General features: G+C 43.8%; 1 protein-coding gene and 1 pseudogene across 1 annotated transcript; both read right to left on the bottom strand.

The window, feature by feature from the left end:
- Positions 1 to 6634: 6634 nt before the first annotated feature.
- On the bottom strand, positions 6635 to 18673 carry COA7 (cytochrome c oxidase assembly factor 7). The gene is made up of 3 exons (XM_077844892.1): positions 18506 to 18673; positions 15914 to 16054; positions 6635 to 7905 (listed from the first exon to the last, which is right to left on the bottom strand). The coding sequence occupies exons 1-3, from the start codon at positions 18609 to 18611 to the stop codon at positions 7457 to 7459; spliced, it is 696 nt and encodes a 231-aa protein (XP_077701018.1). The 5' UTR covers positions 18612 to 18673; the 3' UTR covers positions 6635 to 7456.
- Positions 8471 to 11635, bottom strand: LOC144282685 (importin subunit alpha-1 pseudogene; annotated as a pseudogene).
- Positions 18674 to 22372: the final 3699 nt, after the last annotated feature.

Here is a 22372-nt window from a genome sequence, read left to right as displayed (position 1 = left end):
TTTTATGTATCTTATCTATACTAGATTTTGAGTTAGGGACTGGGAATAGTGATGAGTCAGACATAATCCCTGTACCCCTGAAGCACTTATAGTCTGTCCCAAACCCAGTGAAAAAAAAAACGAGAAGTACAAGCATTGTCAGAGCACCACAGACCGTGGGGATCAAGGAGGGTTTCCTGGAGGTAGTGATGTTTGGGCTGAGTTTTGAAGGACTATTAGGAATGGCCTAGGCTTGTATCAAGGGGGGAAAGATAGCAGATGTTTTGGTGGAACTGCTGCATAAAAAGCTGAAAGGGCACTTGGGTGCCCAGTTGGTTAAGCGTCTGCATTCAGCTCAAGTCACAGTCCCAGGTCATGGAAGATGGAGCCCCACATCCAGCTCCCTGCTCCATGGAAAGCCTGCTTCCCCTCCTCCCTCTGCTGCTCCCCCTGCTTGTGCTTTCTCTCTGTCAAATAAGTAAATGAAACCTTAAACAAAACAAAACAAAGCCCTGAAGCTGTGGAGCCCAGACTCCAGAGGGTTGTAGTGCCAAACCAAGGAGCTAGGACTATAAACTACGTGAGTGGATCATCTGCTTTATTATGTGCAAGAATCTCCTGGGCTTTACTTATTTAAAATCCAGATTTTTGGGGCGGCTGGGTGGCTGAGTCAGTTGACTGACTCTTGATTTTCCCTTCAGGTCATGATCTCGGGATTGAGCCCCATTTTGGGCTCCGTGCTCAGCGGGGAGTCTGCTTGGGATTCTGTCTCCCTCTCTCTGCCCCTCTTGCTTGTGCTCTAAAATAAGAAGTCTTTAAAAAAAAATAAAGAAAATAAAGAAAACAAAAGGACACCCTCCTGAACACAGCCCTCCAAAAAATACTAAGCTATCATGTGTCAATTCCAGCTTAGACAGGAACTTTTCTTGATAAGCAGCTTCAAAAACAGTACACCCCCGTGGCTTACACCGGTTCCTAGATACAAAGATGAGCCTGGACCTGATTTGTGGTCAGAGAATGCTTGGGTGCCCACTGTGCTGTTCATCTCAGCAAGCAGCTGAGATGGTCTAGCATGTGCCCAGCCTCATTCTGGGCACTGAGGATAGAGATGAGACCAATCAAATCCCTATTCTCCAGGAACTCATAGTCTTGTGAAAAGCGGAGACCATCAACACACGGCTGATAATACAGTGATCAGCACTGTGACGGATGAAATTCAGGGCAGAGAAAGCCTTTAACCAGTCTAAGTGATGAAGGGAATGTTTCCAGACTGTTAAAGATGAAGAGTATTCTACTTAGAGGGTAGAATGAGGCAGGGACCCTTGCTCTCCATCCTCAGTGTCGGGCAGTCAGGGGTGGGGATCAGGACTTGGAAGGGGTGATAAAATAAATAAAAATAAAAAATAAAAGGTAAAAAGGGTATTCCAGAGAGAGCAGCCAGGATCATAAACGCATGGCAATAAGAAACAGCCTGGGTGCTTTGTTGTCACTTTTTTCTTTCATTTTTCTTTTTTTCTTTTTTTGTTTGGCAGGAGTACAGAGACTACAAGCAGCTCCCAAGCTAGGAAGAAGATGGAGCTAAATATGGAGGCCAGGACTGTATCATGGGGGTGGGGAGACTTATATGTTAGGCAAAGAATTTTGGCCTTTCCCCTTTAGACAGTGGGGAGGCCTGATTTATAAACTGTAATACAATCACCATTCCTTAAGCCTGGGGAGGGGCACCAGCTGGGAATAGTTTCCACTCCGGATCCCAGCAGGTGCAAGTCTTCTCACTGACTCTCCACTGGGGCAATAGAGGAGGAGGAGGAGGCAGGAGGCAGGCCCCACCCCCACCTCTTCTCCAGGCCCGTCTCCAGCAGCTGTTTTATGCCCTGAATACCTCTGGAGAGCCTCACCATCAGCTCCCTGGATATTAAAAAAATGGCAGCAAAGGCAGGCTGTCTTAAAAGCTAGACTCCCTCACAAGTTAACACTGCCACATGGAAAGAAAACAATTATCTAATTATAAAATATGGTCCCATAAAAAGCTTTAAAATTTTTCATTCTTTAATAAGAGCGCCTATTTAGGGTCACCTGGGTAGCTCAGCTGTTTGAGCATCTGCCTTCAGCTCAGGTCATAATGACAGAGTCCTGGGATCCAGCTCTGCATGGATATGCTCAGCGGGGAGCCTGCTTCTCCCTCTTCCTGCCATTCCCCCTGCTTGTGCACACTAAATCTTTAAAAGAAGAAAGAGAGAGAGAGCTCCTATTTAATTCTCCTAACAACCCTAGAAGGCATTGCTATCCCCATGTGATAGGTGACAAAACCAAGACTCAGAGGTCAGGTAACTTGTGCAAGGTCACAAAGTCAATAAAAGGCAAAAATCCAGATCAGAATCCAGATTAAGACCTTTAGACCTAACGGGGCACCTGGGTGGCTCAGATAGTTAACTCTCTGCTTTCAGCTCAGGTCGTGATCTCCAGGTCCTGGTCTACTTTGCCTCTCCCTCTGCTTGTGCTCTCTCTCAAATGAACAAATTAAAAAATCTTAAAAACAAAACAAAACACCTTTAGACCGAAGAACTTGCAAAAGACTAGTACCCCCATCCTGCCAATCCTAATAAAGAATTTATTTATTTGTCTCATGAGAGACACACAGAGAGGCAGAGACATAAGAAGTGGAGAAGCAGGCTCCATGAAGGGAACATGATGTGGGACTCGATCCTGGGACTCTGGGATCACGCCCTGAGCCTAAGGCAGATGCCCAACTGCTGAGCCACCCAGGCGTCCCCTAATAAATAATTTAAAATGAGAAATCTAAAGTGTAAAATCAATGTCAAGAAGTGAAAAAAAGTTTTCACTTTTCCCTACAGTGATTTGTACATAATACATGTACAAATAAAATACAAAATATAAAAATAATTCCATTAATTTATATTTTCTCGTTCTTTGTTAGGTGCCCTAATCACTCATGCTTAATATGCCTTTGACGAATCCAGAGTTGCCCATATCTGTAGCATCTGAAATCTAGGCATTGTCCCTCTCCCATGTTACCTCTCAATTTTTTTTTTTTTTTTTTTAAGAGAAGGAGAGAGAAAGCTGGGGAGGGGCAGAAGGAGATAATTTTTTTTTCCTAAGATTTATTTATTTTAAAAAGAGAGAGGGGAAAAGATTTTAATTTATTTATTTTAAAAAGAGGGGAAAAGATTTTATTTTTTTAATTTTTATTTATTTATAATAGTCACACAGAGAGAGAGGCAGAGACACAGGCAGAGGGAGAAGCAGGCTCCATGCACCTGGAGCCCGACATGGGATTCGATCCTGGGTCTTCAGGATCACACCCTGGGCCAAAGGCAGGCGCCAAACCGCTGGGCCACCCAGGGATCCCGGGGAAAAGATTTTAAAAAGAGAGCAGAGGAAGAGGCAAAGAGAGAAAGAGAATCTCAAGCAGAGTCCCCACAGAGCACAGAGCCTGATGGGGGGGGGGGGGGCTTAATTTTATGATCCCCAGATCATGACTTGAGCCAAAATCGAGTCAGATGCTTAACTAAATGAGCCACTCAGGGACCCCTACCTCTTAAAATTTTTTCAAGCAATTTCATAAAACTTCAACAAATTAAAATGAAATTTCTAAATTAAGAAACCAAACAGTTCAAAAAAAGTTTTTGTCCCCATCCCCATTCACAGGCTCCAAATCCATATGAATGGCACTCTCTGCCCACCCAAGTGCCCAGGCTATGAGTTTGGGTTCTTTTTTTAACCCCAAGCTTGATTCCACCATCTTCCCACCCCCACATTGCTCTCCAGTCTACCTTCTCCACTAGGGTGATCTAATTTCCTGCCCCTAACCCTTCAGTGACTCTGCATGACCCACAAGATAAAATCCCAATCACCAGACCCTCCCGTCTTCCTCTCCTTCTCTGAGACTCTTGCTTCCCCTTCTCATAACGCTGAGCACTGCACTGTGATATTTTAGTGAGAACACTAGTCACTAATGAAACCACTAGTCAATTATGAAACAACTTCTTCATTAGACTATCCAGCCCAAGCCTGGCACCGAAGAAAAACATCAGAAGTAGTTGCTAATGATGATTCAAATGCCTGCTAGCCAGAGGACACAGTAATGAGTCGCTTGCTGTGACTAGAATCTGAAAACCCACTTTCAAACCTTGTCTCAAAGGCTGCACAAGTGAAAAACTCAACCATGCTGGCTCTTACCCATTCCTTCCCAGAGCAACCTTTCTGGACAGTAAATTATTAGTCTTTACATTTTAATAACTTCTGTGAAATGTTACATTTTGAAACTGTTAATGCTAAACCATTGTTTCCAGTCCCATCTCAATATATGATCCAAAGAAGGCAGGCACCTTGGGTCCCAGGCAGGAACTGCTCCATAAAAAAATAACCCAGCACATCTGCCACCAAAAATCAAATTAACTCTTCAAAATTACAAACCTAATGATTTAATTGAAAAGATGTGATTCTTTAAAAAGTATTAAGCACCACATTGGTAGTGCATTCTAGCCAAAGAATGCTAGCAGGTTGTACAGGACTGCAAGAATTGTTTTCTCTGCCATGTCCCAATCCATGTTGTAGTTCATAAAAACATACTCCTTTTATAAACAAAAACTTCAAACCTTGCATTTTAAAAAAAATTCAATGTTTACATTTTTAAAAATTGTGGTAAAATAGACATAAAATTTACCATCAGCAATCATTTTTAAATGCACAGTTCAGTAGTGTTAAGAACTTTCACATTTTCGGGAGCCTGAGTGGCTCAGCGGTTGAGCATCTGTTTGCCTTTGGCTCAGGGCATGATCCTGGAGTCCTGGGATCGAGTCCCACATCGGGCTCCCTGCATGGAGCCTGCTTCTCCCTCTGCCTGTGTCTCTACTCTCTCTCTGTCTCTCATGAATAAATAAAACCTTTATTTAATTTTTTTTAAAGATTTTATATTTATTTATTCATGATAGTCACACAGAGAGAGACAGAGAGGCAGAGACACAGGCAGAGGGAGGAGCAGGCTCCATGCAGGGAGCCCGATGTGGGATTCGATCCCGGGTCTCCAGGATCGCGCCCCGGGCCAAAGGCAGGCGCCAAACCGCTGCGCCACCCAGGGATCCCAAATAAAATCTTTAGAAAAAAAAAAAAACTTTCGCATTTTTGTGCAAGTAATTTCTTTTTTTTTTTTTTTTTTTTTTTATTTATTTATGATAGTCACACACAGAGAGAGAGAGAGGCAGAGACATAGGCAGAGGGAGAAGCAGGCTCCATGCACTGGGAGCCCGACGTGGGATTCGATCCCGGGTCTCCAGGATCGCGCCCTGGGCCAAAGGCAGGCGCCAAACCGCTGCGCCACCCAGGGATCCCTGTGCAAGTAATTTCCAGAACTTTTTCATCTTGCAAAATTCAAACTCTATACCCATTAAATAAATCTGCATTTCCCCTCCCCCTAGCCTGTGGCAACCACCATTCTATCTACTCTGAGTTTATTTATTTATTTATTTTTATTTTACTCTGAGTTTAGACACCTTGTGTAAATGTAATCACACACTATGTCTTTTTGTGATGGGTATTTCCCTTAGTGTGTCTTTTAGGTTCATCCAAGTTATAGCATGTGTCAGATTTTCCTTCCTTTTAAGGCCAAGTGATATTTCATTGTATGTATAAACATACTGTTTATCCACTCACCCACTGATAGACCTTTGGATTGCTTCTGCCTTTTGGCAATTGTGAATGCTGCTATGAACATAGGTGTACCCATAAATGGGATTGTTGGGTCCTATGGCCATTCTATGTTTAATTTTTTGAGGAACCACTATATTGTTTCCCATAGTGGCTATATGTTTTTACACTCCCACCAACAATGTATAAGGTTCTAATTTCTCCCCATCTTTGCCAATGCTTGTCTTTTAAAAATATATATATACACATGTAACAGCCATCCTGACAGGTGTGGGGTAATTATCTCATTGTGCTTTTGATTTGCATTTCCCTAATTAGTAGTGATGCTGAGCATCATGTTTATTGGCTTACAGAGATTATTTTAAACATTACACAAAAGCTACTTCACATTTAAAACATGAACTTTTTATTTTTTTTATTTTTATTTTTTAAAGATTTTTGTTTATTTATTTATAGAGACACAGAGAGAGAATGAAAGGCAGAGACACAGGCAGAGGGAGAAGCAGGCTCCATGCAGAGAGCCTGATGCGGGACTCGATCCAGGGTCTCCAGGATCACGCCCCAGGCTGCAGGCGGCACCAAACCGCTGCGCCACCGGGGCTGCCCATAAACTCACTTTTTAAAACTTCTTGTCCAAAAAAAAATAAAAAAAAAAATAAAAAAAAAAAAAAATAAAAAAATAAAACTTCTTGTCCGCTCCTGGGAAAGTCCCTCTCTTCTACCAACTTGAGAAGCTGGCAGGCTGTGCTTACAAACCTTCATCCACACAGCAAGACCTTCCTCCTAGGACAGCTGCACAACTGGAAGCCGGGGAAATACTAGGTGGTGAGATCAGACTTGTTATTGCAGGAAAATGACAAGATCGCCCCCTAGTGACATGTTAGGACGTTAATTTAAAAAGCAAATGTTTAAAAGAAAAAGCAGAACCATGAAGAACATAATCTCCACCCTATCCAGAATCTGGAGAGAAACTAATAACACAGAAGACTAATCGATCAAAATAGTTTATTCACAGGGACAGTTAAAAAGGCTCAGTTCCAAGGGACAAAATGTGTCACAAAACCCTTACTTACAAATCCCTAGTGGAAGCTGCCTTGGGAATCATCCGCTCCTTCAGGTTGATGAGCAATGCCAGGGAAGTGGACTGGAGATGCCGTCAACTGCAAATTGCAAAACTAAGGGAAGGCTTGTATTTCATCCTCTTTGGCAATCCTGACACAAACTACCGCTAACTTTTATGTTGCACATCCCTCCCAATCTCTATGAATTTGCTGAGGATCTGACTAAAGGCAAAAAGGAAGCCGACACCAATGATTACAGAAGCCAGAGGGTGGCAGTCGTGACTATTTGACTTGTTCTTAGCGCCTCAAGCCCTCTATTATGTAAATCAAGATACTTTGATTTTCAAGCCCTCTCAACTAAAATAATAATACTAACATCTGATTCCCTCAGGCACCAGTAGCTGCTGATTTTTCCAACTTCCGGCTTTTTTTCTCCCCTCCATACCCCCCACAATCTCCATGGCTCTCTAGGTTGCTGTTTCTCACTGAGCTGTAAGACTTTGAGAGTGAAAATCCCATAAATGTGTGTGTCTTCACAGAACACAACGGAGAAAAAGCATACTAACTGAAATAAACATTTTAGGCTACAACCCAGTAGGTGACACTCTGGGGCAATGGGTCTTCTGTAACCAGAGCTACTGACATTAAGTCCCAAGTCTTCCTGCTCCAGCAGGTTAACCTTCAAGGGCTGCAGGAGACATAGGAGGTGCCAGCCTCAAGCGGTCTGTTGCCTAGAAATATAGCCCACACTACCCAAAGGTCAAAGGCTGGACATTTTTCTGCTGTTCTTTGTGCAGCTGCCGGGCCCGATCTTTTAGTACCTCGGCCTTGGCCTCATCTTTATCTACACCATCCCCTAGCCTGTACATGCGGCTGGCATTGGCACAGGCCCAGACGTGGCCCAGGTCACAGGCTTTCATTGAGTATTTACATGCCAGGCCCATGTCCTTGGGAAAGCCAGGGGCACCCTGCAGGAACATGGCACTGAGATTGAAGCAGCTGGAGGCATAGTGGCCTTCACAGGCCCTTGTGTAGTAGTCTCTAGCCTTCTCCAGGTCAGGCTGGCCGTCCTCATTGACCTGTCCATCATGTGCCAGGAGACCGACATTGTGACATGCCTCCACAGACTTCTTTCCAGGCTTCTCACATGCCATCAGAAAGCAACTGGAGGCAGCTTTCAGGTCCTGGGTTAGTCCACCTGGGGGGAAGGAAAGGGGAAAAGAAAATAAACGCAAGCCAGGGCAGAACCTGAATGTCTCAGGCCAAAGTTAGAGAATAATTGCTGAATAAAGTTCATATATTTTGAGCTAAGGCAGCACGAAAGGAAGGTGGCCCAGTATGATGCACAAACGTTCCAGTTCCTTTAGCCTTGGAATTTTTTGTTCAAATGATATCTTCTGAGACAGGATATCCCTAAAGGAGGTAAAAAGGAGATTATAATAGCTACCTCATGGGTTACAGCAAGAACATGTGATGTTATAAGCACTTTGCTCAATGTTCGTTAATTTCAATGTATAATGAATACAAATTATTTGCCAACTACTGTATTAGGTTCTGGACAATAAACAGACACTGTCCTTAGCCTCGCGCATCTTATAGTCTAATGAAACAAGATATTTAACAACCACACAATGTATGATTTTTTTTTTAATTTATTTATTCATGAGAGACAGAGAGAGGCAGAGACACAGGCAGAGGGAGAAGCAGGCTCCATGCAGGGAGCCCGACGTGGAACTAGAACCCGGGACTCCAGGATCGCGCCCTGGGCCAAAGGCCAAAGGCAGGAGCTAAACTGCTGAGCCACCGAGGGATCCCCTCAGAGGTAGTTTCTGGCACATTTTGATCTTCTTCCTCTACAGAAAAATACTTCTCAATCAAGCTTAATGAAGCTTTGCATACAACTCATTGTCATTGTTTTGTAGAGCTATAATTTTGTTCAAACCACCACATTCTTCAATCATTACACTAAGTTTCTCAATCTCACCTAGTTTCTTAGCAGCTTGAAAGATATCTAAATGGGCAGCCTGGGTGGCTCAGTGGTTGTATAGTTGGTCACAGCCCATACAGCTTCCTTTTGTGCCTTTTTTTTTAAAACAAAATATTTTGTTTACTTATTTTAGAGAGAAAGAAAGTGAGTTAGGGGAGAGGGAGAGAATCCCAAGTGGAGTCCATGCTAAATGTGGAGCCCCATTTGAGATCTGATCTGATGACCCTGAGATCACGACCTGAGCCAAAACCAAGAGATAGCCACCCAGGGGCTCCTTCCTTTTGTGTCTTAAAGTCTTCCTTAGAATGCCAATGAGAAATGGAATTAATCCTTGATTCACAACTTACTGTGTCTGGTCCTAGAAGCCAGATGTCATCTTTCACACCGTCCACATTGCTTTCTTCTGAGTATTAGTTTGGGGACGCATTACAAGCTGGGAAAGATGGCAAGTGCTCCAACACCTATTACAACACAAGTCTGTTTATCTGTCCCAGTGATAATACTTCCTATGGCTTTTAGTGCAGAGGTCACAATTAGCAATTTAGGAGCTCCTCGAAGCTTCACATGTTAGGGCACAACTTCTCTTTTCACAACCGTTTCAATCTGTTCATTTGGACCATGAGTACGGTAAGAAATGGTTCTAACATTAGTATCTGCTAATACTTCTGGGTCACTACAATGCAGGAGATGAACTAAAGTAGGAAGAATTTGCTCAATAGCATCTAGAGAAGTGCAGGATCCTTGCTGCAACAAAAATTTGAAAGTATCCAGATAAGCTTTTCTAAGTAACCACATGCTAAAGATGACATATCAGGAACTGCAAGAAGGGCCAAGAGTGGGTCAAATGCAACATATTTGATAACCAAGTCTCAGAAAACTGAACTATTTCGTACAATGTTTCCTAGAGCTCATACAGCTTGTTCACTTATGTGAGCAAGGGAAGATGTCAATGGAGAAATGAATGCTAGGATAGCACCTCTATCTACCACAGCCGTGGTCTGTCTGATATCCCAGAAGCAATGTCAGTGAGGGCTCAAGCAGATTCAATTGAATGGGACTATGAACAGTTCTGCCCCAAAAGGATGCAAATTTTAGAATCAAACCAGCCCAGATTATGTCTATATGGGCTGCGTTTCCCCAGAAAGCAGTTTCTTAGCATCTTGAGTAGCCTGCAGGTGGCTTTCCAAATTGTTGCTATTTATTGTCTTTGACAATGTTATCAACAGACCAATTTACAATGCCTGGTTGTTATAGTTTTCCTGCAGTGGAGAAGTAGCATTATCAAGAAATGAACTTACATTTCTTTTTCAGCAAAGTCTTCCTTCTTAGCTTTTCTCAGGTCCCCCTTAACTTCTACTAAGCAACGCCTCATTTTTATACTGTCTTCCCCCTTGTTCTTGAATCTGTTAAGGTGGGCAGCTGGTGAATTGGGACTGTTGTTGGTAGACTTGGTTATGACACAATGGGAGAAAGGCCAGCTCAGACTTCCACAGAAAGTATAGGCTGTGGGTTGGCTGCCTTCAAACACATCCACTATAGCTCAGTACCAAGAGGTGTCCATGGTTTATATTCTTAAAAGTCATTTTAGTTGCCTTATGGAAAGAGGATCAGGGATTTGCATTAATCTCCTAACTGTAATCCAAGGAGGAGAGGAGAGTGGCTTGCCTAAGAATGGTAAGAGGACATATAAAAAATAGTGAAAGAGAATAAAGGGGAAAGGAGAGAAAATGAGTGAAAATATCAGTGAGGGTGACAACATGAGAGACACCTAACTCTGGGAAACGAACAAGGGGTGGTAGAAAGGGAGGTGGGTGGGGGAATGGGGTGACTGGGTGATGGGCACTGAGGGGGGGCCTTGACAGGATGAGCACTGGGTGATATGCTATATGTTGGCAAATTGAACTCCAATAAAAAAAAATGGTAAGAGAGGGAGAGAGATAGGACAGATTTGAGACATATTTTGGCGATAAGCTGGCCCTGAGCTATTAGGTAGAGAGAGATAACACTTGCTAAGGGTATCTCTTGGAAGATAATAGGGACATAATATATTGGGGGTGGGGGAGAAGAAAACAATTAAGAATTCCATATTTGGGGGCCGCCCAGGTAGCTCAGTGGTTTACCGCCACGTTCAGCCCAGGGCCTGATCCTGGAGACCCAGGATTGAGTCCCATGTCGGGCTCATTGCATGGAGCCTGCTTCTCCCTCTGCCTGTGTCTCTGCCTTTCTCTCTCTCTCTCTCTGTGTCTCTCATGAATAAATAAACAAAATCTTAAAAAAAAAAAAAAAAAAAAGAATTCCATATTTGATTTGTTAAGTTTGAGATGCCAATGAGAACTCCAAGTAGGAATGTCTAATAAACATCAGCTATGAGCAGTCTGAAGCATATAAGAATGATCTAGATTAAAGATTTGTTTGCATTATCATCAACTTAATCTGAACTTTCATCTTGTCCTCTAAAGTAATTCCACTTTTTAGAAGAGCAAATAGAGGACTTTTTTTTTCTTTGAGAGAAAGAGAGAGACAGCACACACGAGCAGCAGGGCGAGGTGCAGAGGGAGACAGAGAGAACCCCAAGAGGCTCTATGCCCAACGCAGAGCCCAACATGGGGCTTGATCCCACAACCCCCAGATCATGACCTGGGCCAAAACCAAGAGTCAGATGTCCAAACGACTGAGCCACCAGGCGCCCCCAAATTGAGGGTTCTTAATCAAATAGAAGAGAAACAAAAATCATCCACTGTTAGTACCACCTAAAGATTACCACTACTTCATTTTTGGTGTATTTCCTCTTAGCTATGTACTTTGGTTTTGCTTTTTTGTTTTAAATAATCTCTACACCCAACACAGGGCTTGAACCCACAATCCCAAGATGAGGGTCCCATGCTCTACCAACGGAGCCACCCACGCACCCCAATTTGGTCTTGTTTTCACAGGTAACCATGAGCCTTCTTCACTCCCTGTTAGAAACCCTTCTTAATTTCTGTTTTATTGGCTGCATAATATTTCCTCAAAGAATTGTGTGTCAGAGTTTACTATTTCTTTTCATAGGACATTTAGATTGCTTCAAAAAATATTTCAAGGCTGATTTCATGTATGAAAACATTTGGCTAAAACATTCCTTAGGTATGTACACCCTAGGTATACAATCCAAAGTAACTTTTGCAGCAACCAAACTGTCAGACCTGTTCACATTGATAGAATGTTTTACAATTTTTTTTAAAGATTTTACTTATTTTTTTGAGAGACAGAGGGAGAGAGCACAGCAGGGGGAGGGGCAGAGGAAAAGGGAGAACAAGTAAACAAGTAAACTCCCTCTTTGAGGGCAGAGCCCAACTCTGACTCTGAGATCATGTTGTTAGTGGAAGTCAGATGATTAACCAACTGAGCCACCCAGAACGTTTTACAATTTAACAAAGCAGCCACATCTGTTCTCATTTGATGTTCAGAAAGAAAGGTATGAGCAGACTAAATTACCCTAATTTTGTCAACAAAGGATTTGTGGCTCAGGGAAGGAAAATGTCTTGCTTGATGTTACACCTTCTAAAAGTGGGTTCTTTGGCCTCAGACTCTTTCCCTTACCCCGAGCTACCTTAGTAACCAGTCTGTGTCAAGAAAAGACACTAGGTGGGTTTTTTTTTTGTTGTTTTTTTTTAAGGAAAAGAAGGCAAAAGCAAAAAGAGTGGAAAATTTTTGGATCAGAACTAGGCAGAGGAAGTCAACAGTTTTGTCATTTATTTACTTATTTATTTATAAAATATTTATTTATTTATTTTAGACACAGAAAGAGAGAGTGGGCAGGGAGGAGGACAGGCAGAGGGAGAGAGAATCCCAAGTAGGCCCCACATACAGTACAGAGCTCGACATGGGGCTTGATCCCACAACCTGGAGATCATGACCTAAGCTAAAACCAAGAGTTGGATGCCCAACTGACTAAGCCACCACATGGGAGAGAGAAACCTAAGCAGACTCCATGCTAAGCATGAAGCCCAACATGGGGCTCAATCCTGTGACCCAGGAGATCACGACCTGAGCCAAAATCAAGAGTCTGCACCACCCAGGAGTTCCTTATTTTCTTATTTTTTAAATATTTATTTATTTGCGAGAGAACATGCATGAGTGGGGGCAAGTGGCAGAGGAGAATGACAGAGGAAAGAGAATCAAGTAAACTCCCCACTGAGCGTGGCGCCTGACATGGGGCTTGATCTCACAACCCTGAGATCATGACCTGGGCCAAAATCAAGAGTCAGATGCTTAAGCAAGTAAGCCACCCAGGTGCCTCACAGTTTTGGCTTTTAGACATGTCAGGGTCCAAGATTTGCTAAACAGCACTCCTAAAGGGCTTAAGTAGCAAAGATCAGCTACAGAATCTTCTGTGACTGCTATGGTTTGAATAGCTAGAGAAATTTATTTAAGAAAGTCAGTTTAACAGGATTAACTACCAATCTCTAAACACTCTGTGTTCTTTCACCTTGACACAGTCTCTGCCTGAGACGACTCTATTCCACCTCCACCAAACTCCACTCTGTCCTTCAAGTCTCAGTTTCAATGCTGCCTATGCCTACTCTGTGACAGTACCCCCTGCATCAGCACTGAACCCCCACAGGACTGTATGTGTCTCTTTGAAGATGCTTATCAAGCTTTCCCAGGTGTAACAGGTATTGGTGTCCTTTCCTGCTCCTGGTCCATATCTAATTCATTGTTTCATTGAAGGTAGTAACAGTGTGCTCAATAAAGGAACATTTAAGAAGGAAAAAAGTCTTCAATGTACAACCAGTAATCACATAAAGTTGTCTTATAAGAGAAAATCACTGTAAAGCCACTTTTGTTTTCCCTACTTCAGTGAGGAACTCAAAGTCCTTGTAAGAAATACTGTAAAATATGGTATAAACATTACTTTTAGAAAGGCAGGGAGGGGGGTGGGGAGGCCTGGCTGGCTCAGTCACAGAGCATGTGACTCTTGATCTCATTTTTGTGAATTTGAGCCCCAAGTTGGGTGTGGAGATTAAAAAAAAAAAAAAAAAAAAAAAAAGGAATAAAGACAAAAAGAACCCAATACTTTACCAAGACACAAATCCAGACACTTAATAGCTAGAATATTTTTGGTTTTGCATGCTGTATCATATAGGTGAGTTCACGCCATATATATAAATTTGTATTTGGCTTTCTTCACTAAAAAAATATATATATCATATTTCGTAAGTTTTTCCCCATAGCTACAAAAATTCTCTAGGAACATTTTTTAATGGGCTAAATAACATTCCTTCCAGTGGACATAACATAATTTAATGAAGCTACTACTGTTGGCACACAGGTTTTGGGTTTTTTTAAATCATTAATATAATGCAGTTATGTATTACTTGTAAATTGTAAGTCAATGAAAATAAAATTTTGCTAGATAAGTAAGACCAGGGCATCTTTCCACATTGACCTAAGCTGATGGCAGACACTTAACTGACTGAGCCACCCAAGGGCCCCTTTAAGATTTATATATATATATATATATATATACACATACATATATTTATTTATTTGAGAGAAAGAGTGCATGTACGCAAGTCAGGGGAGGGGCAGAGGGAGAGAGAATTCCAAGCAGACTCTCCACTGAGTGTGGAGCCGCACATGGGACTCCATCTCACAACCCATGAGATCATGACTTCAGCTGAAATCACAAGGTGGATGCTTAACTGACCGAGCTACCCAGATGTCCCTCACATTAACTTTTATTTGCATTTTCAGTCATTTCCTCAGGATAGGATACTAGCAGAACTACTAGGTCAAAAAAATGTATCTCTGCTCCATCAAGGGAAGCTGATATTCCTGTTAATGCTAAACTTCAAAATAGAGACTACCATAGATCCCACATCTTATGTGAAAGCAGGAATAGTTCACACAACTCTAGAGAATTAAAACAACACACTCTTCATGAAGTTCTCACTGAATATCCTCCTAACCAGGCTTCGCTGGGCACTGGGAACAAGTGATAATTCTCAAGAAGCTCATACTATAGTGACCAAAAAAATAGCTGCCTGTCAAAGATCATATTTCCTATTTGTGGTGTTTTTATAATATGCCCATAAGTTCTTTGATATCCCTTCCTTCAAGAGGTAGGATGTTAGTTCTCTATTAGTGTGAGCTAGACTTACTGATTCACTTCTAACAAACAGACTGTGATAGAAATGAAAAACATGTGACTTCTAAGGGTAGGTCATAAAAGACACTCTGGATTCTATCATGCTCTCTCTTTTGGATCACTCACTATGGAAGAAACCAGATGCTGTGCCATAATGACACACAAGCAGCCAACAGAGAGGTCCCTCTCATAAGGAACTGAGGTCTCCCGATAATAGTTGGAAAGGCTTTTCCTAACAAGCTATGTGACTGAACCATCTTAGAATTGGAAACTCCAGGGATGCCTGGTGTCTCAGTGGTTACGTGCCCACCTTCAGCTCAGGGCGTGATCCTGGAGACCCGGGATGGAGTCCCACATCGGGCTCCCTGCATGGAGTCTGCTTCTCCCACTGCCTGTGTCCCTCCTCCCTCCCTCCCTCCCTCTGTCTCTCATGAATAAATAAATAAAAATCTTAAAAAAAAAAAAAAAAAGAATTGGAAACTCCAGGTCCAGTCAAACCTTCAAATGACTATAGCTCTAGCTCCCTGGTTAATGTCTTAACTGCAACCTCATTAGAGACCTGAGGCATATAGGTAAGCCAAGCCCAAATTCCTCACCTATAGAAACTATGTGAAATAAGTTTGTTGGAATAAGTTCTTATTTAGTGATAATTTAAACTCACTACTCCAGTGATAACTGCAATTAGGGCATGAGGCGAAATGATAAGATGGTAGTGAAATAATGATTGGTCCCTTGCTCTGTGCCAGGCACATGCTGGTGCCTTTATCTGCATTACCTTATTTAATCCTCACACCAGCCCTATGAAGCACGTGGTATTTTTCTCCATCTTACATGTGATATAACGGAGGCACAGTTAAAGCGACTGGCTCAATGTCCTACTACTGTTAATAGCGTTCCCCAAGGTCTGCCTGACTTGGAAGGCTGTGCTCTTCCCTCTATCCCTCTGTAGAACTGTCCAAATCTTCCTATAACGTGCTTCTCCAGGGCCTGTGAGGACCCTTCTGAGAAGAGGGCACAGTATGAAGAACAGGATGTGATGCCAGCATTACTATCCATGATAATGACCAAAGAAAGCAGGCGCCTCCTTACCTTTCCCCGTCACATAATAGGCCCCCAGTTTGTAGCAGCTATCGCTGTGTTTGTTCTCTTCACAGTTGAACTTCAGCACCTTGGCAGCCTCCTCAAAATTCTTCTGGATCCCTTCCAAATAGTCCACCAGGCGATAGCATCCTGTGAGGAAAAAGCAAGACCTGCTCTTCATGTCTGGTGCTGCTGCACAGCAGTGGGGAGGGCTGAGGTGTGGCAGGCCAGAGTGTGTCTTTCATTTAGGACCAGCCTCTGTTCTCCTGAGGTGTGGCAAGGTGATCTCACCACAAAGAATGCAAGTGGTGTCCAGCCATTCCTACAAATGGTGTCATCTGCCCTCAGCCAGGGACTGAGCCACATACAGGCTGGAGAGACCACGGCCGCTCTATTGGCTCTGCCACTCACCAGCCACTGTGGTGGAGCCCTTCTGTTCCCTGTCACCCAAGGCCAAAGACTCAGACTTCCATGACTGAAACTTTGCTGCCTTTGGTTGGGGCTTCCCAGGAAGTTCAGCAATAAAACACTGGAAACCAAAATGGTCTATGGGCTAGTCTCTGTTGTAGCAAGAAAGGGGTGCTCCCATGACTATACTCCTCAGCCAGGCTGAGAATGAGAAGTCCAAAGACAGACTAGGAATAGAAGCTACTAAAAGAGTTAGAAACAGACTCTCTTTGGCAGTCTCTAGTCCCAGTGAGCCTCCTCCCAATATCTCTCCCCTCTGTCTCTGTTCCTTCTTCTTCATCTCAAATAATACTCATCTCATTCACTTTCATTCAACAAATGTTTGAGCATCTATGTGCAACTGCGTACCTTACACTGTTGTAGATGCTAGGAATACAGTCACTTGCTTTCCTAAAAATTACATTCTACAGGAGGGGGAAGAAATAAGTAAATAGGTGAGCAAGATAGATTTATTTTTTTAAGACGCATTTCAACAGTAATAAACGTTATATGATTGAAATAAACAGGATAAGATAGTTTGTTGTGCACGCTGGGGGAATAATTACCATAAACTGGGCAATCAAGGAGGGCCTAAGGACCATGTGTAAGTTTAAATGTGAATAACAAGAATGAACTAGCTATTTAAAGATAATGAAATGGAAGGGGGCAGAAAGTCTCAGGCACAAGAAACAATAAATTAAAAGGCCTCAAAGAGGGAATAAACTTAGTACAAATACGGAATAATGTGGATGGAGATGGAAACGCGTAGGAAATGAGAGAGGGACGCTGGGGTGGCTCCGTGGTTGAGCTTCTGCCTTCAGTTCAGGGTGTGATCCTGGGGTTCTAGGATCGAGTCCCGCATTGGGCTCCCTGCGTGGAGCCTGCTTCTTCCTCTGCCTTTCTTTCTTCCTCTGCCTGTGCCTCTCTCTCTGTCTCTCAGGTATAAATAAATAAAATATTAAAAAAAAAAAAAAAAAAGGAAATGAGGAGAGAAAGGCAGGGACCAGGGCATTGTGGAACACAGGAAGGACTTAGGATTTTATTGCAGGTCAAAGGCAAACCACTGGAGGGTTTTAAGAAGAGCAGTGATATGATTCAATTTGCATTTTAAAAGGTCATTCCAGCGTATGTTTGTATATGTCAGGATGAATATGGAACAAAATGCTGGAGGGGGTACACTCTGCACTGACAACAACAAACGGGCTGTCTTGTCGTTTAAACATCGAATAAGATAGCATTTAATAGGACAGATGAAAATGTAACTATCAGTTTGAGGGTAGAGAACAGATTTTTAGGGAGTGAGCATGCAAACAGTCGGGTTAGGCAGCTATCTCAGTAATTCTGGGGAGCGTCAGGAAGGCTTCAAAGGATAGCAGCTACAGGAACTGCAGCCTCCCGAGCGCTGCAGCCCTCCTCCCCGCGGCCCTACTCAGCGCACTCTCCTGCGGGCGGCACCACGTGGCTCAGCGGGTTAGCGCCGCCTGCAGCCCAGGGCTGACCCTGGAGACCCGGGATCGAGTCCCACGTCGGGCTCCCTGCGTGGAGCCTGCTTCTCCCTCTGCCTGTGTCTCTGCCTCTCTCTCTCTCTCTGGGTCTCATGAATAAATAAATAAAATCTTAAAAAAAAAAAAAAAAAACACCTAAGGCTCTCCACTGCCTACACAATGAAATCTAAGTGCCTTACCTGATACACTGCAGCCCGGGTTCCCTCTTCAACCTTCTTTCTAACGGCAGCCTTCGGCAGCACCTGGGAGGCAGCCGTCTCCTCTCCCGCCCTGGCCTCCACTCAGCCGACCTCGTCTGCGCCCCCGGCCCCCGCTCCCCGCCCTCGCCCACAAGTCCTTCCCCGCTGTCCTGCTCCTAGGGACTCCCACTCTTCCCAGGACCGAGCCACCCTGGCTCAGCCATCGCACTGCACAACAACCCTGGTCAGTCTGTCAGCATCAAGAAATAGCTACATCCTAATCTAGAAAACAGGCTGCAGGCTATCAGAAGGGAAGGCCAGTGCCATGTTTTCCCCGTATAAAAATGAAGTAGGAAGGAGAAAACCAGCTAAAGGTACTGGCCGCTCTGGGCGGCCTCTATGGGCGTCCCAGCCACCGACACACGCAAGTCCCTCCCCACGTGTCCGCAGCCCGCGCCGGCGGCACTCACCGTCGGGGTCCTTCTCGCGGTAGCACTGGTAGTTGCACTCCACCTCCATGTTCTCCAGGAAGGACTTCACCTGCTCCTCGTCCTGGAAGTCCACCACGCCCGCCATGGCCCCTGCGCGCCGGCCGAGCTCAGCCCGCCGCTCCGCACGCCCGCCGCGCGGTCACGTGAGGAGCGGGGCGGGGCGGGGCCTGGGGCGGGGGCGGGGCCTGGGCGGGGCCGGGGGCGGGGCCGGGGGCGGGGCGTGCCGCCGAGTGCGCGGGCGGCTCAGCCATTCCCGAAGCCGGAGCGCGGCAGACCTAACGTGGAAGACCTTCGGCCGCCGCCTCTCTTGCTACTCTCCCTCCTTCCCTCAAACCGGCGACAGCCTTCCTGCAGGACTACTTCTGCGCCACCTTTGCGCCCTTAATGATTTTCTGTCTGCAGTCATTTATTTCTTCATTCATTCCTTTGTTGGATGATCTCTGTGCCTGCTGGGTGCCTCACCGTCCTTGGTCCCAGTAATACAACAGCCAGGAAGTAGTACCTGCCTTTAAAGAGCTTGCGGTTTGGTAGGAAGACATTTGTTTATTCATTCAGCAAGCATTCTGAGCAACTACTCTGGGCCAGGTGTGGTTGCAGAAACCAATATTTGTAAGTCTGTTCTAGTGCAATGAAATGAGAAGTCTGGTTCATCTGTGCGTTCCTCTCAGGTCTACCCCCCCATCCTCCCGTCCCCAACCTGAACGACCTAAGAAAGGAATGGCTGTGGGGAGATGATGACCGCAGCACGGCAGCTGCAGAGGTTGTAATGATTCTGTTACAATAGCAAACGCTTAAACCGTGTTGAACTTTGTTCCAGATTCTATTCTAAGATACAAAGTCCAATTCAATTCTCACTATGACCCTCATTGTGACACTACTGAGTAGGGATTCTTATTATCTTCCTTTTAAAAAAGATTATTTATTTATTCATTCATGTGAGACAGAGAGAGAGAGAGGCAGAGACCCAGGCAGAGGCAGAAGCAGACTCCATGCAGGGACCCCGACGCAGGACTCGATCCCGGGACTCCAGGATCGCGCCCTGGGCCAAAGGCGGGTGCTAAACCACTGAGCCACCCAGGGATCCCCGAGGATAGACAGATCTTAATAAGAATTCATGTCCCCCTGCACCCCAATGTTTATAGCAGCAATGACCACAATAGCCAAACTGTGGAAGGAGCCTCGGTGCCATCGAAAGATGAATGGATAAAGAAGATGTGGTCTATATACACAATGGAATATTACTCAGCCATTAGAAACGACAAATACCCACCATTTGCTTAGACGTGGATGGAACTGGAGGGTATTATGCTGAGTGAAGTAAGTTAATCGGAGAAGGACAAACATATGGTTTCATTCATTCGGGGAATATAAAAAATAGTGAAAGGGAATAAAGGGGAAAGGAGAGAAAATGAGTGGGAAATATCAGTGAAGGAGACAAAACATGAGAGACTCCTAACTCTGGGAAAGGAACAAGGGGTAGTGGAAAGTGAGGTTGGGCGGGGGGGTTGGAGTGACTGGGTAACAGGCACTGAGGAGGGCACTTGGCGGGATGAGCACTGGGTGTTATACTATATGTTGGCAAATCGAACTCCAATAAAAAAAATATACAAAAAAAAAGAATTCATGTCCCCTGTTTACTAAATTGTGACCTTGAACCAATCACAATTATGAGCCTGATTTCTCTTCTGTAAATGAAAATCTCTTGTGGTTGTCAATAGGACTAAAAGTTCATCTATGCAGTTGTGCTTAGCAGAGTGCCTGGCTCAGAGTCATTCCTGTTTCCAAAATGTTTCTTGTCATGCCCATAATGGCATGAAAGTCTGTGTCCTCCGTGACACTGTGCACTCTGTATCCCTTTTGCCAGTCACAGGGTCAAGAATAGGGCAAAGTGGGGCTGACTTGATTGGTTAAGTGTCTGTCTTTGAACATGAGAAACTCCTAACTCTGGGAAACGAACTAGAGGTGGTGCAAGGGGAGGAGGGCAGGGGGTGGGGGTGACTGGGTGGTGGGCACTGCGGGGGGCACTTGACGGGATGAGCACTGGATGTTATTCTGTATATTGGCAAATTGAACACCAATAAAAAAATAAATTTATTATTTTAAAAAAAAGTCTCTGTCTTTACCTCAAGTCATGATTCCAGGGTCCTAGGATAGAGCCTGCATTGGGCTCCCCTGCTCACCAGGGAGTCTGCTTCTCCTTCTCCGTCTGCCCCTACTATATACCCCCACTTGTGCTCTCTCTCTCTCAAATAACTAAGTAAATACATAAATATTAAGGAAAAAAAACCCAACAAGCCAAACAAACAAAGAATAGAGCAAAGCTTGGTGAGGGTGATGTAGATAGCCAAATTTAGAGAGGGACAGGCCACAAATGTGCACATTTACTTTTTAAATTAATTATTCAAGTAATACCTGAATACGTGCTTATTGTGAATTAATCTCATATTTTTCATCTAATATTCCTTTTCATTAAGCATGATATAGCTTGTAGACATTGTTTAGACTGTTACAGAGAAATAGAAGGTCAGAGAAATTAAATTATTTACTTGAACACATAGTGAGAGGACTAGAAGGAGAAACCAGCTGCTCTCTTAGAATCCTAGAGTTCACAATAACCATCCTGGATCTTGGAGGGAGGAATTGAAGAGCATTATAGCACTCAACTCCTGACTCCGGAGCTAGAGTCAACTATTATTAATTGATCATTAATAATGAGTTTAGTGCTTTAGGTTCATTATCTCATTTATTCTTCATTCATTCAACAAAAGTTCCCTGGATGCTTAAAAACATGCACCTCTTGGAAAAGGGAAAACACTGGTCAATAAACGTGATGAGATGCTCCTCCTAATGATTAAAGAATGGTAATCATTTTTTATCTCTTCAGTCAACAAAGATTGGCATCCTGTGTTTGAAAGAATGCAGAGATAGGTGTGCCTTCAGCACAGGTCATGATCTCAGAGTCTCAGGATTGGGTTGGAGCCACATTCACTCCTTGCTCAGTGGGGAGTCTGCTTCTCCCTCTGCTGCTCACCCCATCATGCTCTCGCTCTCTCTCATATAAATAAATAAAATCTTAAAAAAAAAAAACAAAACCTAAGTGGCTTTTTTTTTTTAGATTTTATTTATTTATTCATGATAGTTACACAGAGAGAGACAGAGAGGCAGAGACACAGGCAGAGGGAGAAGCAGGCTCCATGCAGGGAGCCCGATGTGGGATTCGATCCCAGGTCTCCAGGATCGCGCCCCGGGCCAAAGGCAGGCGCCAAACCACTGCGCCACCCAGGGATCCCCTAAATGGCTTTGAAAGAAAAAAGAATGTTGAGAAATGGGCTTTCTAATATATTATTGGTGGGAATGTAAATTGATGCCTCCTCTTTAGAGAGCAATTTGGTAATATTTATTAATGTTTTAATGTCTTTTATATGCTTTTGGGGGTGGGAGAAAAATTTGCAAGCCTATCCCACAATGACTTGCATCCTGAACATATAGAGAATTCTTACAACTCAACAATAAGAGGGAATGGTTTTAAAAATGGGCAAAGTGGGCAGCGCCCGGTGGCTCAGTGGTTTAGCGCCGCCTTCAGCCCAGGGTGGGATCCTGGAGACCCGGAATCGAGTCCCACATCAGGCTCCCTGCATGGAGCCTGCTTCTCCCTCTGCCTGTGTCTCTGCCTCTCTCTATATATGTCTCTCATGCATAAATAAATAAAATATTTTAAAAAATAAAAAATAATAAGAATGGGCTAAGTATTTGAGTAGATGTTTTACCAAAGACATAAGGATAGACAAGAAGCACACAAAAAGACACCCAGCATGTGAAAATGCAAAGAAAAATCCACACAGATAT

Source organism: Canis aureus, chromosome 13 (genome assembly GCF_053574225.1).
Source record: "Canis aureus isolate CA01 chromosome 13, VMU_Caureus_v.1.0, whole genome shotgun sequence".
Lineage (NCBI taxonomy): Eukaryota > Metazoa > Chordata > Mammalia > Carnivora > Canidae > Canis > Canis aureus.
Note: the sequence above shows the minus strand (reverse complement) of the source record. Positions and strands in the feature narration are given on the sequence as shown.

Bases quoted from the DNA above. Each gene is read 5' to 3' on its own strand.
- COA7 (XM_077844892.1), bottom strand. From the start codon at position 18,611: ATGGCGGGCGTGGTGGACTTCCAGGACGAGGAGCAGGTGAAGTCCTTC. The intron at 16,055-18,505 runs GTGAGTGCCGCC...TTTTCCTCACAG, and splicing joins CCGCGAGAAGGACCCCGACG to GATGCTATCGCCTGGTGGAC. The intron at 7,906-15,913 runs GTAAGGAGGCGC...CCTTCCCCCCAG, and splicing joins CTATTATGTGACGGGGAAAG to GTGGACTAACCCAGGACCTG.